This window comes from Salvelinus sp. IW2-2015, linkage group LG4q.1:29 (genome assembly GCF_002910315.2).
Source record: "Salvelinus sp. IW2-2015 linkage group LG4q.1:29, ASM291031v2, whole genome shotgun sequence".
In the NCBI taxonomy this organism is placed as follows: Eukaryota; Metazoa; Chordata; class Actinopteri; order Salmoniformes; family Salmonidae; genus Salvelinus; species Salvelinus sp. IW2-2015.
Window position 1 is genome coordinate 43,360,023 of NC_036842.1, and position 19,550 is coordinate 43,379,572.

The 19,550-nt window shown below is 42.3% G+C and overlaps 1 protein-coding gene across 2 annotated transcripts in view; it reads right to left on the bottom strand.

Moving 5' to 3' along the window:
* Positions 1-19,550, bottom strand: part of syt12 (synaptotagmin XII) — a 40,199-nt gene that overhangs the window by 2,101 nt on the left and 18,548 nt on the right. For both annotated transcript variants that reach the window (XM_023984742.2, XM_070442908.1), the window contains 4 exons: positions 11,827-12,237; positions 2,123-2,338; positions 621-741; positions 31-164 (listed from right to left, as the gene is read on the bottom strand). In XM_023984742.2, the coding sequence (XP_023840510.1) occupies positions 31-164; positions 621-741; positions 2,123-2,338; positions 11,827-12,237 (882 nt within the window). The remainder of the gene's footprint in view (positions 1-30; positions 165-620; positions 742-2,122; positions 2,339-11,826; positions 12,238-19,550) is intronic.

The following is a 19,550-nucleotide window of genomic DNA, read 5'->3' on the forward strand; positions in this document are numbered from 1 at the left end:
TACCATGGTACCATCCCTTCCCAGTGTCACCTGTAAGACGACAGCAGGCACAGAGAAGATCATGGCTTCGTTGAAGATGGGGTTGGTGTCGTCTCTTTTCATAGAGGTCTTCTTCTTACTGATCTTCTTGCCATCTTGCAGAAGGTACACTTTGACAAAGGGATCTATTAACAGAGAGATTGTGACAGCTTGGTTCACAAACAATTTCAATTCCAAAAGTGTCATCGGAAATATTAGTCTGTGTGTGTAGACAGTGATAAAAGTAAAACAAAAAAAGAGATGTTTTAACCCATGCGACACCATTGTTCTTCATATTTAACTTTTTACGTTAGCATAATGGAGGTAAAGTGATGGTAAATATTTCATTTTATGAAAATCTACCCACTTTTTGAGACATTCAGTCATAAATTCTAGTGATAATTGGGGCAAATCACTTTGCAAAAAGCAAAATAGAAAGATAAAAAGATAAATAGAATATAAATATAAATTCTAAATATAAATAGAATAGAAAGATAAATTGTTGAATGACTGGGTAATATGTAGTATTAATGTGAATAGGTGCTCACACAGGATGCAATATAGAGACAAACATAAGAGCTCAAGCTGTGAAGTAGTGTCACCTGCTGTGGTTTTGTCATTGGTCCACACAAGGTTCTTTGCTTTGGCCACCACCACTGTAAGGCGCTCAGCGGTGGGCAAGTAGCTGAGGGACAGCAGAATCTCCCCAACTGCATCCACGGCCTAAAGACAACACAAGCCAAAAGAGGCCATTGTTGCACACTGCACAGATACGACAGTCACTGACGATTCTATAAAAATGAAACTGTTTCCATGATTTATCCTCAGAAAGCCACCTATCTCCATGTCTCATGTTCCGCTTCATGCCATCAGCACCTTAAAACGTATATTTTATATGCTTTATTACCCTTACAAAAATCACATGAAAAAAAAACACGTGGTTTTCGGACACCTGTGATCAAATCATGTGAACATTTTCAAATGAGAAAAAAATGATTCACATTAGAAATATTCACGAGTCAGATGTGGTTTTCAAAGTCCTGTGAAGTTTCACATGTACATTTGTCATGTGTTTTTCCTTCGTGAAAAATAATTTCCCCCACGTGACATTTTGTTTTCATGTTTACTTTTCATAGGTTTATTTTCACCACTTCCTGCTACATCTGGTCTCCCGTCCAGTGACTGAGTAGGACCAACCCTGCTTAGCTTCAGAGGCAAACCAGCAGTGGGATGCAGGGTGCTATGTTGCTGGAAAGTAGTTGCATTTTCAGCTAAATCAAAGGCCAGGGTAACATAACCAAAGATAGAGAGAATTGCAGGAAAGAGGGGAGGTGTTTTATTTAATTGCATTATCTTATTTTTTTTACCGAAAACTATTTTTCTGTACCATTTACAATTCATTTGCTCTCGCATTTCAAAATGATTTCCTTGCAATATTTTGTTTTGCTATCAATACTTTTGGGTTTATGTTTTTCTTTCAATATCATTATTTTTGTTTGCAATACTAATAAATTTGTTCTCAACTTCAGAAGTTTTGCTTGATATTAATGGCACAAAAGTAACTCACTAGAGGATTGCAACATATAATAAGACTTTTACTCTATTAAAGGTGTTTAAAGCGGCAATTCTTAACTGTAACATTAGCAAAGTGTTCTCCCCGCCAGTTTCAGTAAACAGCTGAGGGATGGGGCAGGAGAAATGCAACCACTCAAATCCATACACTATGGATGCAAGGTCTGACCATCCATGATATCAAAATTATAGTTTGAACCATGTTTTTAGGCTATACAGTGACACCATGTTTTCACCTCACAGGTGGAAAGGTGGTGTTAACATGACAACTCTAAATGTAATACATGTATTAATATGGTTTCACGTGAAATTTAAGCTCAACATGTGAAACTGCAAAATGGACACTTGTTTTGTTGTTGTTAAGGGTAGACAGACGAGAGATAATGGGAGAGACAGGAGGAGAAGGTCAAATGGGCAGTGGGCCAGATTCCAACCCACGCCGACACTGAGACATGTGTGCTGTAGGCGGCAGTCCACAGGCCATCAGCACCTTAAGGCAATACTACAATCAACCCAAAGGTGCTGATTTTACCTTGTTAACATCTTGCAGGTAGAGCCAGGCATTGAAGGGTCTGATAGAAAGGTCCAGGTCCGACAGCTTGAGCTCTGCTAGGCCGGCGCTGATGTTCCTCTCCTCCGCGTCGATGCCGAATGCAGCGAAGCGCAGGCTGTTCTCCTCCAAACAAGATGGATCCAGGGCTATGGAGAAACGCTCGTCGAACACGACTGTGAAAGCATTCCTCTGGACCTGCATCACAATCAAAACATTTTAGTGAGCTAGTTATAGATCTGGATTATTCCAAACAACACAACAAACATAGGACTAAACAGGTCGGCCGGTTAGTTTATAAACATTATTACTAACAGTGAAATACTTACTTACAGGCCCTTCCCACCAACGCAGAGACAAAAATATTAACACGAGGAATAAATTCAAAATGAGTAAAGATAACTTGCCTATATATACGGGGTACCAGTACCGAGTCAATGTGCAGGGGTACGAGGTAATTGAGATAGATACAGTATGTACATATAGGTAGGGGTAAAGTGACTAGGGCAAAAGGATAGATAATAGACAGCAGCAGCAGCGTATGTGATGAGTCAAAAGAGTTAGCGCAAAAAGGGTCTATGCAGATAGTCTGGGTAACTATTTGAGTAACTATTTTGTAGTCTTATGGTTTGGCGGTAGAAGCTGTTAAGGGTCCTGTTGGTTCCAGACTTGGTGCATCTTTCAGGTCCTGGATGGCAGGGAACTTGGCCCCGGTGATGTGGACACTGAGGAACTTGAAACATCCGACCTGCTCCACTCAAGCCTCGTCGATGTGGATAGGGGCATGCTCGGCCCTCCGTTTCCTGTAGTCCACGATCAGCTCCTTTGTCTTGCTGACATTGAGGGCGAGGTTGTGTTCCTGGCACCACACTGCCAGGTCACTGACCTCCTCACTATAGGCGGTCTTATCGGTGATCAGGCCTACCACTGTTATGTCATCAGCAAACTTAATGATGGTGTTGGAGTGGGTGAACAGAGAGTGTAGAAGGGGACTAAGCATGCACCCGAGGGGCCCCCGTGCTGAGGGTCAGCATGGCAGATGTGTGGTTACCTACCCTCACCACCCGTCAGGAAGTCCAGGATCCAGTTGCAGAGGGAGGTGTTTAGTCCCAGGGTCCTGACCTTAGTGATGAGCTTGGAAGGCATTATGGTGTTTAATGCAGAGCTGTAGTCAATGAACAGAATTCTCACATAATTGTTCCTCTTGTCCAGGCAATCCAATAGAGATTGCGCCATGTGTGGATCTGTTGGAGCGGTATGCAAATTGGAGTGGGTTCAGGTTTTCTGGAATGATGGTATTCATGTGAGCCATGACCAGCCTTTCAAAGTATTTCATGGCTACAGATGTGAGTGCTACGGGCGGTAGTCATTTAGACAGGTTACCTTAACCTGTTTAAAGGTCTTACTCACATCGGCTACGGCGAGCGAGATCACAGTCGTCCGTAACTGCTGTTGCTCTCATGCATGGTTCAGTGTTGCTTGCCTTGAAGCAAGCATAGAAGGCATTTAGCTCGTCTGATAGGCTCGCTTCACTGGGCAGCTCATGGCTGGGTTTCCCTTTGTAATCAGTGAGTTTATAAACCCTGCTACATCCGACGAGAATCAGAGCTATCAAAAGAGCCTGTTTGATGGCTCACCTGAGGACGTAGCGGGATTAAATTTAGTAAATGCATGTGGTCCGTTGTTCATGATTTAAATGACTGGCGATGATAGATACGTTAACAAATTATAAAGATTTTACTAATAGTTATAATGGTTCACATAAGGTTAACTCGAAATCAACTGCTCCTAACAAAGTAATATTCAAGTACATCGCACAAAATACCAAAGGGAATTTGGTATTCAATATATACATTGTATCATACAGTATATGCCTAGTTAAAGGTAGACTCAGAAACATGACATCTTTGTACACAGCAGGGCAAATTCCTGCTTTGAGAAATCAACAACACAATGCAAATTAGCCAGGGCTGCTATCATAACACAACATAACCTGCATCTTAACACCATAGTCTTCATGGTAAATTGTCATACAAACTGTGTTGAATTTCTTCTTGAAAGCCCATAGTGGATTTATGAAACCTGAATAATATTCCGTAACAGTAACCTTGGAGTCTGCCCTATATCAAACACCAGAAACACATTACAACTAGAGGTCGACCGATTAATCGGAATGGCCGATTAATTAGGGCCGATTTCAAGTTTTCATAACAATTGGAAATCGGTATTTTTTTTTACACCTTTATTTAACTAGGCAAGTCAGTTAAGAACACATTCTTATTTTCAATGACGGCCTAGGAACGGTGGGTTAACTGCCTTGTTCAGGGGCAGAACGACAGATTTTTACCTTGTCAGCTCAGGGATTCAATCTTGCAACCTTATGGTTAACTAGTCCAACGCTCTAACCACCTGCCTCACGAGGAGCCCGCCTGTTACGCGAATGCAGTAAGAAGCCAAGGTAAGTTGCTAGCTAGCATTAAACTTATCTTATAAAAAACAATCAATCAATCATAATCACTAGTTATAACTACACATGGTTGATGATATTACTAGTTTATCTAGCGTGTCCTGCGTGTGTCTCTTATACACATCTAGATGTGTATAAGAGACAGGTGTGCATTCGCGAAAAAGGACTGTTGTTGCTCCAACGTGTACCTAACCATAAACATCAATGCCTTTCTTAAAATCAATACACAAAAGTATATATTTTTAAACCTGCATATTTAGCTAAAAGAAATCCAGGTTAGCAGGCAATATTAACCAGGTGAAATTGTGTCACTTCTCTTGCGTTTATTGCACGCAGAGTCAGAGTATATGCAACAGTTTGGGCCGCCTGGCTCATTGCGAACTAATTTGCCAGAATTTTACGTAATTATGACATAACATTGAAGGTTGTGCAATGTAACAGGAATATTTAGACTTATGGATGACACCCGTTAGATAAAATACGGAACAGTTCCATATTTCACTGAAAGAATAAACATTTTGTTTTTTTGAGATGATAGTTTCCGGATTCGACCATATTAATGACCTAAGGCTCGTATTTCTGTGTGTTATTATGTTATAATTAAGTCTATGATTTGATAGAGCAGTCTGAGCGATGGTAGGCACCAGCAGGCTCGTAAGCATTCATTCAAACAGCACTTTCGTGTGTTTTGCCAGCAGCTCTTCGCAATGCTTCAAGCATTGCGCTGTTTATGACTTCAAGCCTATCAACTCCTGAGATTAGGCTGGTGTAACCGATGTGAAATGGCTAGCTAGTTAGCGGGGTGCGCGCTAATAGCGTTTCAAAGGTCACTCGCTCTGAGACTTGGAGTAGTTGTTCCCCTTGCTCTGTATGGGTAACGCTGCTTCGAGGGTGGCTGTTGTCGATGTGTTCCTGGTTCGAGCCCAGGTAGCGGCGAGGAGAGGGATGGAAGCTATACTGTTACACTGGCAATACTAAAGTTCCTATAAGAACATCCAATAGTCAAAGGTATATGAAATACAAATTGTATAGAGAGAAATAGTCCTATAATTCCTATAATACTACAACCTAAAACTTCTTACCTGGGAATATTGAAGACTCATGTTAAAAGGAACCACCAGCTTTCATATGTTCTCATGTTCTGAGCAAGGAACTTAAACGTTAGCTTCTTACATGGCACATATTGCACTTTTACTTTCTTCTCCAACACTTTGTTTTTGCATTATTTAAACCAAATTTAACATGTTTCATTATTTATTTGAGGCTAAATTGTTTTTATTGATGTATTATATTAAGTAAAAATAAGTGTTCATTCAGTATTGTTGTAATTGTCATTATTACAAATACATTTTTAAAAAACGGCCGATTAATCGGTATCGGCTTTCTTTGGTCCTCCAATAATCGGTATCAGTATCGGCGTTGAAAAATCATAATCGGTCGACCTCTAATTACAACCCTACTTCAAATACCTGCAGAATCTGAAACACCACTTAACTGTAAATAAGCATGGCTGGATGTAAATTACATCCAAAACAATGAACACATTCTCCTTGGCCTGTAATGTGTGAATATAATGTTTCCTACATGGAGCATTCCCTGCATCTCTAATATGTGACAGTCTGAACATTTATAATTATGGCGATTACCACCACTAAACAGTGTGACTGAGGGAAAAAGGAACCGTCGGAGATCTAGAGAGAGAAGACAGGCTTAACAGCTTGCTCCCCTGTGGATTGTGCCGAGCGGAGCAGTAGATCCAGCTGATGTCAGCATTTCCCCCCGGTCTCCAACATTCCTTGATTCAGCCGCACAGTGGCTATCATTGTGGCCAGTGTGAATGCATTAACACAGTGATTTGCTCTGATCCTGACTATCTTGCAGTACAGAGGGTGACAAGCCTGGAGACTTTGGCGGTCACTGTACATTGTGGTGCATTGTGGTTGCAATTATCATGTTTGTGGATGTAGCCTCCTGTGTGACAGAAACGAATCCTTTATTCCATCTCAAACCTAATGTAAGAAGCCCCAGGAGACTTGGTGCTGGAAATCAAATGCACTTTCCCATCAGACAAGAATAGGATTAGCCCATCGAGCTGAAGGCTCAAAACTCTAACCCAAGGGACTCATTGCTCTCTCACTCTGACTCCAAACTTGGGTGATGATGTTATCAACACTTCTCAGCTAACAAGAAAAGTTACCAAAACCAGATGAGAACGACTGCCGCCTCCCATTGAAGCCACGAAAGTTGAAGGCCGACTGCGGTACTGCAGGCATTGTTAGTGGAAAACAGGATCCCCCATATCTTCAAAGACAATTTTCGTGTCAATAAAAACATATTGAGGACAATCATGGTACCAACAATTGCTTCTAATGCACCTGATGTATGTCCTTGAAGCGATTATTTTAAAATCACACACTGAAGAAGTTAAGGATAATTTAGTTGCTAATGGAAGCCTGCAGTACCCCGGTTGGCCTTCAACTTGAGTTACTCAATGATAGGGGCAGCACTGAGCTAGCCTGCAACATCACTTCCTGGTGTAGCTCAAACTGCACATGTTATGTCTCCATGAGACGCCATCATAACCGACTTCAGTTGGCTTCAATGTGCTATTGACACTTCACATAGGAATTAATGGTATCAAAAATACGCACAAGGGCATCACGCAACAGACGTCATCACAGCCAGCAACATACCAGTGTAATGTCTACACTCGGTTTGTTGCTTTTATTAAATAGTTTTCATTAAATCAAAGCTTAAGTTCGTATTGCTATTAAGTTCGTATTAAGCTTTGACGGCTGGTACCGCAAGTTTGTGTCCCGGATTCCTGTTAAGTATTAGTTGCTAGCTGCTAGCTATCATTAAAACGGAGCAGGCTAACACTAGCAGTGCTAGCCCACAAATGTTTATATCCACGGCTGGGCACAAATGCTTCAGGTGTGAGATGATTTCCACACAATCACAAGATGAAGATAAGGTGCAACTGGGAAATAGACATGCATTTGTCTGCCCTAAATGCACCACTATCAAGCACTTTAGGGAAGAGATCCTCAGGCTGTCAGCTCGGCTGTAAGAAAAGGATAACCTGTTTTCTAAGTACACCGACCTTGCTGTAACCCAAGCAAACCCAATCTCAGTTTTCAATGCCTCCTATAGCAAAGCTGCTGATGAGTCGGGCGGCGTTGATCTCAATCCAATGGACAGATGTTCAGCTCAACTCCACGGCCCAGTGGAGACTGGACACTTGCAAGGCGTAGGAGATTAGGGCAGTCTGGCCACCCTTCATCTATCCGAGAAGATCTGATCCAGCTATCAAACAGCTTCGCCCCACTTGAGACGAACCTAACAGCCCCGGGAGTCAGCACTGATCCTGGGTGTATACCAACAGCCAGCGGCACCCTCCCCACGGACACCGCAGTTCAGCAGGTCGCTTCCCCATCACAACCACCATTATTGTGGGCAGCTCGATGGTGAAAGAGTTTGGCCTGCCTATGATCTGTGGACCGACCAAGGTCCACTGTCACCCAGGAGCCCAGGAGCCCATATCCATGACATCAACTCCCTCCTGCCCACGGTTCCGGACAACTACTCCAATATTGACACCATTGTCATTCATGTAGGTTTTAACGGCCTTTGTTTGAGGCGATCTGAGGGAGAACTACATGTTTTAAACACCCTCGCTAGCACAGGGAAGATAATAATTATCTCTGTTTCCCTCTTTTTGTGACAACTTTGAGTTGCTGTGGGAGCAACCAGCACTTTTTAAAAGAGACAGTATTCATCCTAACCGAAGGGGTTCCAGGATTATTATTTTAGAGACTGACAGACAGGGTCTGGTATTGCTCCAGTCCTCCCTGTCAGAATAAGCAACAGAGGACTTGTAAAGTATATGAACTCCTGTAGAAATGGCACTACGGTTATTGTGAGTAACCTCATTTATTTCCCTTTAGCTCCACCTTCTAGTGACTTTATACAAACTGTCATCTCCTACCATTCTGATAGATTGGAGACTGTCAGAAAACGTGGGTTGTAAACATGAATCATTTGGTTGTTATTCCATTGGTTACCTCGAGGTACATGCCCACAGTCATTGAATATGGCACTTTTAAATGTTAGCGCAATCACAAGTTAAACCTTTCCAGTGAATGACCTCAGTACTGAGCTCAAAGTTGATTGCATGTTTCTCACTGAAACATGGCTGTCATCAGACTGTAATGCTGCTCTTATTGAAGCCTCCCCGGACTACAGCTTTTCATACTTTATCAGAAATGGGAAAACGGATGGGGGGACAGCCTCTATTTTAACTAATGCTCTCAGCTGTAAGGATATTTAGTTTGGCGACTTTGGGTCTTTTAAGCATCATGCTATACTGTTTAAATGTCAGCCACCAGTGCTGGCCATAACCGTGTATAGGCCACCAAAGCACTGCCCCATTTTCTTTACTGATTTATCTGAACTATTATCTATTGTCCTTGAGAACTATCATAAAATCATTGTGTTGGGAGATTTGAACATTCATGTTGACAAAGAGACTGACCCCAAGGCCATTGAATTTATGAATCTTTTGAGCTCTATGGACATTATCCAACATGTTACTAGGCCCACCCATAACCACAGCCATACTCTGGACCTGGTTATTACCAAGGGGCTTTCTACTGGGCCCACCCATAACCACAGCCATACTCTGGACCTGGTTATTACCAAGGGGCTTTCTACTGGGCCCATCCTTAACCACAGCCATACTCTGGACTGGTTATTACCAAGGGGCTTTCTACTGGCCCATCCTTAACCACAGCCATACTCTGGACCTGGTTATTACCAAGGGGCTTTCTATTGACATATCCTCTATTGTTGATGTTGCTTTATCTGATCACCACTGTGTATTTTTTACAACCTTGTTGCCCATAGCACCGGGTAGTACTGAACAGATTATTAAGAAACGCTATCTTACCTTTGACATTGCTACATAATTTATTGAGTGTATGAACAATACTCCACCACCTATACTTCCGTCTTGTGATGATTTAGTTGATAACTTTAATAGCAAATTAAGGGCAACCATTGATGCCATAGCTCCAGTAAAGTTGAATAAGGACACATCCAAACAGAGAGCCCCTCGGATGAGTGAGGAAACAAATCAATTAAAGAGAAATTACAGAAAGGCAAAGCGGAAGTGGAGACAGTCAAAGTTGAAGGTCCATTATGATATCTGAGAGAGCAACTTGGCGTATAAAACAAGTCAATAAAAAATGCCAGACGGGTTCATTTTTCTAACTTGATCACTATTAATCAGAATAATTTGAGTGCTCTTCTCGATCATTAATGGTCTAATAAATCCTACCCCGCAAACCTATGTGAACTTTCCTCCACGTCTAAATGTGATGAGTTTGCGGCATTTTTCAGAGATAAGATAATCAACATTAGGCTGGGTATCAGTCAAGCAAGACCTGATGATAAGTTTGATGATATGTGCCCTAGCCTGTCATGCAAAGCCACTGTGGATTTATTTTCCCTGGTTGACACAGACATACTCAGGAAAGTGATATCACAACTTAAGCCTTCTACCTGCCTTCTTGATCCTATCCCCACCACCTTCTTCAAAACAGTTTTTAATTGCATATCTGAAGTGCAAGCTATTGTTAAAAACTGCTATGGTGAAACCCCTTCTGAAAAAAAGTCAATTAGATTCTTCAACTCTTAGCAATTTTTGGCCAACATCCAACCTTCCATTCTGAAGCAACATTTTGGAGAAATTGATTTTCAAACAGATAAATTACTTTTTAAGTGCCAACTGTAATTTAAAAAAAAAATCCAATCTGTTTTCTGTACCCACCACAGCACAGAGACAGCGTTAGTTAAAGTGGGAAATTATTTTAGAGACAACACAGATGCCAAACAGCTCTCTGTCCTTAGATTGAAGTTCTGCATTTGACACTGTTGAACATGATGTCCTTCTGGACAGACTGGAGAGGTGGGTTGGCCTCTCCGGTCCAGTTCTGGTTCGATTTTTGGTCCGGTACTGTTCAGTTTCTATATGTAACCCCTTGGCAGCATTATCAGAAAGCACAGCACTACACAGACAATACACAACTTTACATTTCTGTGTCACCAAAGGATTTTAGCTCCACGGATTCATTATTAGACTGTATTAGTGGGCAGCAGGTAGCCTATTGGATAAGCCTAGTGGTTATGAGCTTTGGGCCAGTAACCAAAAGGTCACTGGTTCAAATCCCTGAGCTGACTAGGTGGGGGAAAAAATCTGTCGATGTGCCCTTGAGCAAGGCACTTAACCCGAATTGCTCCTGTAAATCGCTCTGGATAATAGCATCTGCTAAATTACTAAAATGTCAAATGTAAATGTATTAGTGATTTAAATACACTTGGATGGCTCACAACTTCCTTCAGCTAAATCAAGAGAATCTATCCGCACATTTTAATTCACGGGCAATAAAGATAAAACACCAGGTAAAAAAAAAACCTAGGTGTCATTTTAGATTCTGAACAAAATTTAGAATCACACAATAGGAATGTGACCAAAATAGCTTTTTACCACCTGAGGAACATTGCCAAGGTGCGGACCGTTTCTCTCTCAGTCTGATACAGAGAGACTCATCCATGCTTGACTACTGTAATGATCTCCTGTCTGGTCTACCCAAGAAATCCATTGGTCAACTGCAAAACATACAAAATGCTGCAGCACGGGTACTGACCAAGACCAGATGGAGAGCACACATTACACTGGTTTTAAGGTCTGCACTGGCTGCCTGTGAGTTTTAGAATACATTTTAAGATGCTTCTATTGGTTTATAAATCAAACCACGATTGTGCACCCCAATACATGTCAGACATGCTTTTAAGTGATATACCCAGTAGGTCCCCCTTAGGTCCTCTGGCCTTTTAACTATCCCAAAGCCTAGGACCAATAGCTTTGCTTTCCTTAGGGTGCTTTTTATCTTGTGTTTGTTGGTTGGTAAATATTTCCTCTTTTAATTTCATTAAAACTAGATATGATGTGATCGATGGCTTTGTCCATTCAAAACAGAGAGAATTTTCTGTCTGGTTTCTGAGAACATTTTCTACAAGAATGATCCCAGAACATCATTAGTGTTGCATCTTCAGTGAAATGTGATATCACAGAACCATTCTGCAAAGCCAAAATAAAATACGATAATATCAATCTAAAAGACTATTACCACAAGCACACACACATGCACACACTCACCCTGGTGACGCCCACGTTGAGTTCTTCAGGAACCAAGGTGACCCGGATAAAGCAGCCGGGGAAGTCCCCTTCCTCCTTCTCCAGCAGGTCCTTGCCCTGGTGCAGGGCGATGTGGAGCACCCCCGGCCCAGGCCCTGGTCGGGCCTCGTACTCCAGGGTCACCTCCAGCTGCCCCACTGTGTAGTCGTGCCCAAAATTGTTGCCGATGGAGGAAATAGAGCTGAGAGAGTCGGTGGACATGGAGCGGTTGAAGGGCACCACCCCAGCGGCAGGGTCCATCAGGTCCCGGCTCATCAGCTCCAGGTGGCCCAGATCCCGCAGCCCATCCGGGGTGTCCACCAGCTGCAGGCTGGGCTTACGACTCAGGTTGGTGGAGGCGGAGGCTCGTCTGTGGTTGTTGGCGACCACTCTCTGAGGATACAAACAACACAAAATTACACATCAACTCTTGCGTCAAGTTCTAAGAAATTCAGTAATATTTTATTAGGTAACACTTTATATGAAGGGGGTATACATAAAGTTGTTATGAAACCAGTATTATTGCAGTATTATTCATAACAACCTTAGTAACACATTTATCCACAGGAATTTCCAAATTAAAGGCCTATTGTAAAATGGACATGTTTATTTTTTACTTCTTCTTCTATGGTATATTGGTGATCACACAATTTAATGAGCATCCTGCCACCCACTCTGCGGGATGGAAATAGGATTCCCCAAAAACTCAACTTTTCTGTTAAATAAATAAATAAAACAGATCTGATCCCTACACAGGCTCAAGGGAACCTGAGAGGGTGGGTCTTCCGGTGCTTGCAGGTCTTCAGATGTAAAATCCTTGAGTCCCAAAAACTTTTCTGACGCAGCCATTATAATGTCCAGTTCCTTCGACTTCCTTGAGACTTGTGCTATACAGTTTATAACTGTGGCAAAGAACGCAACAACATCCATATTTTTAACACACAGGGTATCTTTTGTCTGGCAGCAAACATTTACTACAGGCTGTGGTGCGTCCACAACCATATCGCCACTAGTTTCACTTGTTTTTTCAATTATTTTAATCTCCTCCCCATAGGAGATTCGATTGACCACTCTAACTTTTGCTACCTCAATCTCCTTCACCCTTACAGAGTACTCCAGGAACTCAGGATCATGATCCCCACCACAATTGCAACACCGTCATCCTTATATCCTTATGTCTCAAGACATCAGTCAGGAAGTTAAAGCTTGGTCGCAAATGGGTCTTCCAAATGGACAATGACCCCCAAGCATACGTCCAAAGTTGCATACGGCTTAAAGACAACAACGTAGAAGCATTGGAGTGGCCATCACAAAGCCCTGACCTCAATCCTATACAACATTTGTGGGCAGAACTGAAAAAGCATGTGCGAGCAAGGAGGCCTACAAACCTGACTCAGGTTAGTCCTAACCAACTTACCAAAAAGATAGTGTGTTAACAAGACATTTGTTGGAGTGGTTGAAAAACGAGTTTTAATGACTCCAACCTAAGTGTATGTAAACTTCCGACTTCAATTGTACATACATACGCACACTTTTTAATATACCTTTATTATTCCCCGCAAACCCTACCACCCTTCCCCCAATCGGAGTAAACTAATAAACAATAACATTTAGGCTTCTACTTTCAGTTTATACATCTTATACACATTTTACAGACACGATCTATTTTACAATAGTTCTATTTTGTTTGTTTATAGTCCTGGCCTTCCTCTAGTTATGATGTCCGTCCAGTTTGATTTATATTTGAAAACTATGCTATTTCACAACATTTCTGAACCTATACACATTTGGCAGGCCCTGTATGTTTTACATTTGTTATCTTGTTGTTATTAGTAGTGACGCCTCGTATGTGTACCATACGGTTAAACATGGACTCAGCTACAACAGCACCGACTGTCTTGTTAAGCTCAAAGGTGCCTTTGTTTCATGACTCAAATGTTGTGAAGGAGACTTGGGAAGAACGAAAGCGGAGATGATTACAATGAATGTTTCAGGACCAAAGACCGCGCGGGATATTTTGGATGATCTGTCCCCGACCGAAGGCGAGCCCGTGTATTTCTCAGCTGCCAAGGGAAATAGAAACATGTGTCCAGTGTGCGTGAGATATTTCTCTGTGTCTGATGGAGTGCAGTGCAAGTCACTTGACTTTTATGAAGATAATGATGAAACTGCAAATGGCATACATCAAGCTCTGATGAACTGTCTGGAAAAACATGAACTGGATATTAGACACATCACAGTCTATGCAGCAGATAATGCCAATGTCAACTTTGGAAAACACCTCTCCGTTTACCAGTTATTGAGCAGTGCCAACAATCGCATTCTGAAAGCTAATTGCCCAGCACACATAGCTCATAATGCCTGCAAGAACGCCTGCGATCAGCTGTCAGTGGATATTGAGACAATTGTTTTAAAGATCTACAGCCACTTCTCAGTATCTGCCGCCCGAAGAGAGGAACTGCGTGCATTTCTTTTGCCTTTGTTGACATTGAACGGAGTGAAATTCTGCGACATGTTTGCACACGATGACTCTCTCTTCTTCCAGCTGTCGATCGTCTCCTGCAAAGCTGGCCAGCTCTTACTACGTACTTCAGGTCCCTTGGGGAGACCTGTCCTGGGGCACTGAAGAGTAATGTTGAGTATGAAGAAAAAAACGGAAGCCGCTGAGATTTATCTGTGCTCTTTCCACAACGTGGGGTGTGTTTTTGACCAACTCGTAAAAAAGCTGGAGGAAACAGCGCTCTGCATCACAGATGTTTACGAGGAAGTCCAACATTTCAAAATGAAGATGCTTCAGTGGAAACAGAACAGTGTTTTTGGATACCAGACCAAGCAGCTGATGGACTAACAATTGTCAGCACAAAGGTCCAAGCAGCAACAGGACTTTGTGCAGTTCTATGACACTGTCATTACATACACTGACAAGTGGTTTGATTTCTCACCAGAAAATGTAATGTTGAAACTGAAACCGATCAGCCTCTATGAGGAGCTCTCCTTCACTGACCTGGAGCAGGTGGTGGTTGCCCTCAAAATGACAGAGACAGTCATTATGGACCAACTCTATGAAGAGTTTTGTGCTAGCCGGGAGGAAATACAGAAAATGAACTTCAAATGTCTGTGAACTGTGACTTGTCATGTAAGGACTTCTCTCTGGCTATGCGAAAGGACAAAGGACTGCTTGAATCAGTTAAGAGCAGCAAAAAAATATCCATGGGAAAAGTAGACTTGGTGAGTGACTTGTGCCCCGCTTTTCCTCTTTCGCATTTGAAATGTTAATTTTTTTTTTGCTGTAATTTCTTTGATCATTTATTTTGAGGTTTATTCACATAAGTTTACATAATGATACAGTTTTAGTAAAGCTATAGACTGAATGGAATATACAAATGTTTTGCCTTTCCAATTGACTAAGAATATGATATACACTGTATATTCATTCACACAACACCATACCCACACCGCAGTTCCACCGTGCACTGGCACGCCACCTTTTGTCCCTTATTTGGTAGTGAGAAAGTTGGCAACCCTACCATCTGCCCCTCTGACAGTACGCTTTAACTTGCAATGAAAACGACTTTCTGACAAAATTATAAACTCATAATATCTGAAAATGTAGCTAGCTAGACTCTTACCTGCATACATGGATGAACGCTTCTCCCTCTCTGTCACAGATACCATGGTTGCCCTTAGTTTGAAGATGTAATCTGGTGACAGATGTTTTACACAACAGCCTTCAGTTTTCTTCTCAACTCCCTCTGCATATGTGCAATCAAACGCCAGAATTTTCTCCATCTCCTTAGCTATCATATTTTGCTTCCACCGGGCATTCCACAGATTTCAAAACTCAGTCAATTTCTTCAGTGACAACAACACTGTTGATCGCGGTTTCTTCCCCATCACTGTCATCAAAAGACTCTACAATGTCTGGTTCAATGGAAACTTGTTTTTAACCATTTTTACCTAAATCAGGAATTTCTGATTCATTTTCAGAGTCAGAGAGAGTCAGCATGGCACGATTTTCCTCCAGTAGGTGGAGAGCAGTAGCAACAGTTATTTTGCAGTTCTTCATGATATCTATCTAAAAAATCCACAGTAGAAAGGATTATCTACACATACTGAGCAGCTCATGTTATAGACAGAAGCATGCTACATGGCAAACCAATCTGAACTCATCTATCGGCATGTTCAGCCCATCCATTATCTCAGCCAATCATGGATAGCGGGAAGGTTCCTCATAATTTAACAATTTTATTCGTATTTACAGATGGCATACACGTTTGTAATTAAGCCACATGAAAGTTTACATGTTCCAGAAGGCATTTCTGCCCCCCCTAAAAGTGTAATACGTTCAAATGCCTCTCCTGTGAAGTAGTGAGATGCAACATGTTTCCTGAAACAAGTCACATTTGTGGATTGTAATACATCCAAAAGTGGAAAAAAATTATTAAAAAATCAGTAAACACAGCATGAATATCCACAAGCAGTTTTGGAATATGTATTTCACATTTTTACATATTCACGGATTATGGTTTAATTTGTGAAATATTTTGTACAGATTTACAGTAATGGTTATATTTACAAAATATTTCTATATATTCACAGACCATAGTTTCATTTGTGAGTTATGTTGAATATACGCAAAAAAATCTCACTCCATAGAAATGTCGCTAAATGCTATCACTCCTGGTGACAAAACTCTTCAAAGGCAGCCTGAAAAGTAGCTGGATTTGGTGCTAGATTCTCTCTCAAAAATAAATGTTCCTTGAGGGGTCTGAAAACTTGCGTGAGGGATTGAAGAAGGACGCTGTCATTGGAACCTATTCAAAAAAGCTGATTTAACAAAGTGGATATTCGTCAAATCCGTCATCAGTAACAAGGAGGTTACTAAAATCCGACATGGATATACTTGGCTGTTTTTGATGAAAAATATTTAGAGGTTGTCCTTTTTGGGTTTCAAAAAAAGGTCAGCTATACGCTTACTCCCGTTCATATAAACTAAACTCAGCAAAAAAAAGAAACGTCCTCTCACTGTCAACTGCCTTAATTTTCAGCAAACTTAACGTGTAATATTTTGGATGAACATAACAAGATTCAACAACTGAGACATAAACTGAACAAGTTCCACAGACATGTGACTAGCAGAAATTGAATAATGTGTCCCTGAACAAAGGGCGGGTCAAAATCAAAAGTAACAGTCAGTATCTGGTGTGGCCACCAGCTGCATTAAGTACTGCAGTGCATCTCCTCCTCATGGACTGCACCAGATTTGCCAGTTCTTGCTGTGAGATGTTACCCCACTCTTCCACCAAGGCACCTGCAAGTTCCCGGACATTTCTGAGGGGAAATGGCCCTAGCCCTCACCCTCCAATTCAACAGGTTCCAGACGTGCTCAATGGGATTGAGATCCGGGCTCTTAGCAGGCCATGGCAGAACACTGACATTTCTGTCTTGCAGGAAATCACGCACAGAARGAGCAGTATGGCTGGTGGCATTGTCATGCTGGAGTGTCCGGTCAGGATGAGCCTGCAGGAAGGGTACCACATGAGGGAGGAGGATATCTTCCCTGTAACGCACAACGTTGAGATTGCCTGCAATGACAACAAGCTCAGTCCGATGATGCTGTGACACACCGCCCCAGACCATGACGAACTCTCCACCTCCAAATCGATCCCGCTCCAGAGTACAGGCCTCGGTGTAACGCTCATTCCTTCAACGATAAACGTGAATCCGGCCATCACCCCCAATGAGACAAAACCACGACTCGTCAGTAAAGAGCACTTTTTGCCAGTCCTGTTTGGTCCAGCGACGATGGGTTTGTGCCCATAGGCGACGTTGTTGCCGGTGATGTCTGGCGAGGACCTACCTTACAACAGGCCTACAAGCCCTCAGTCCAGCCTCTCTCAGCCTATTGCGGACAGTCTGACCACTGATGGAGGGAGTGTGCGTTCCTGGTGTAACTCGGGCAGTTGTTGTTGCCATCCTGTACCTGTCCCGCAGGTGTGATGTTCGGATGTACCGATCCTGTGCAGGTTTTGTTACACGTGGTCTGCCACTGCGAGGACAATCAGCTGTCTGTCCTGTCTCCCTGTAGCGTCTCACAGTACGGACATTGCAATTTATTGCCCTGCCACATCTGCAGTCCTCATGCCTCCTTGCAGCATGCCTAAGGCACATTCACGCAGATGAGCAGGGACCCTGGGCTTCTTTCTTTTCGTGTTTTTCAGAGTCAGTAGAAAGGCCTCTTTAGTGTCCTAAGTTTTCATAACTGTGACCTTAATTGCCTACCATCCGTAAGCTGTTAGGGTCTTAACGACCGTTCCACAGGTGCATGTTCATTAATTGTTTATGGTTCATTGAACAAGCATGGGAAACAGTGTTTAAACGCTTTACAATGAAGATCTGTGAAGTTATTTGGATTTTTACGAATGATTTTGAAAGACAGGGTCCTGAAATGGGCCGTTTCTTTTTTGCTGAGTTTAGTAGCATAGCTAACATATAGAAATCGGTGGTGGTAGTTGAAGACGTTTTTAAGTGTAATGCAGTTGATTGGTGACGATGACATGAATATGTATTAGGGTTGACATCTATACAAACATTATACTCCGATTTTTACCCCAACATAGTGTGACTACACATATAACAATAGCCTAAATGTAGGCACATTTGATGAGCAGCAATGAAGGGATTCTGGATCCATTTCCTACGAGAGGACGCGTTGTGGTGTTTACATGGCATTTCATTGTTTTGGTCGCTATCCATTGACCTCTTCACTGCATGTCCCAGAGTGCTTTGCACAGCAGGCACAAGTGAGGTTTGTTGTGCAAATTAAAGGGGATTTAATAATATGATATAAACATTGTGCAGCAGCCAAACGGTCATTTTATTACCATGATGGAGATAACAATGGCACATCAGCTGCATATTCTGTATGGGTCATTCTATAGAAGTGTGCAAAAAAAAGTTTCAGCACATGTCTTCCAACATGTCAGATTAACTGTCCATTAATTCACGGTACTCCATTCTGTTTATTTGTGTTTATCTGTCGGCTCTGTGCTTTAACTCAGGATCTGTGTGTAGTTAATCCGACCCTCTCTGCCTAGTCGTCGCCATTTTTACCTGTTGTTGCTGTGTTAGACTAGCACCCTGTTATTGCTGCTGTTATCTTACTGTTGTTTTAGCTAGCTCTCCCAATCAAGACCTGCAATCACTTTATGCCTTATTGTATGTCTCTCTCAAATATCAATATGCCTTGCATACTGTTGTTCAGGCTAGTTATCATTATCATTGTTTTGGTTTGCAAGGACCCTGTGTTCCACTCTCCGTACCTCTGATACCTCCTTTGTCCACCCCACACCATGCGGTGACCTCACCCATTGAGACCAGCATGTCCAGAGATACAACCTCTCTTATCATCACCCAGTGCCTGGGCTTGCCTCCGCTGTACCGCGCCCCACCATACCCCTGTCTGCACATTATGCCCAGAATATATTCTACCACGCCCATAAATCTGCTCCTTTTATTCTTTGTCCCCAACGCTCTAGGCGACCAGTTTTGATGCCTTAGCCGCACCCTCATCCTACTACTCCTCTGTTCCTCGGGTGATGTGGAGGTAAACCCAGGCCCTGCATGTCCCCAGTCACCCTCATTTGTTGACTTCTGTGATCGAAAAAGCCTTGGCCTCATGCATGTCAACATCAGAAGCCTCCTCC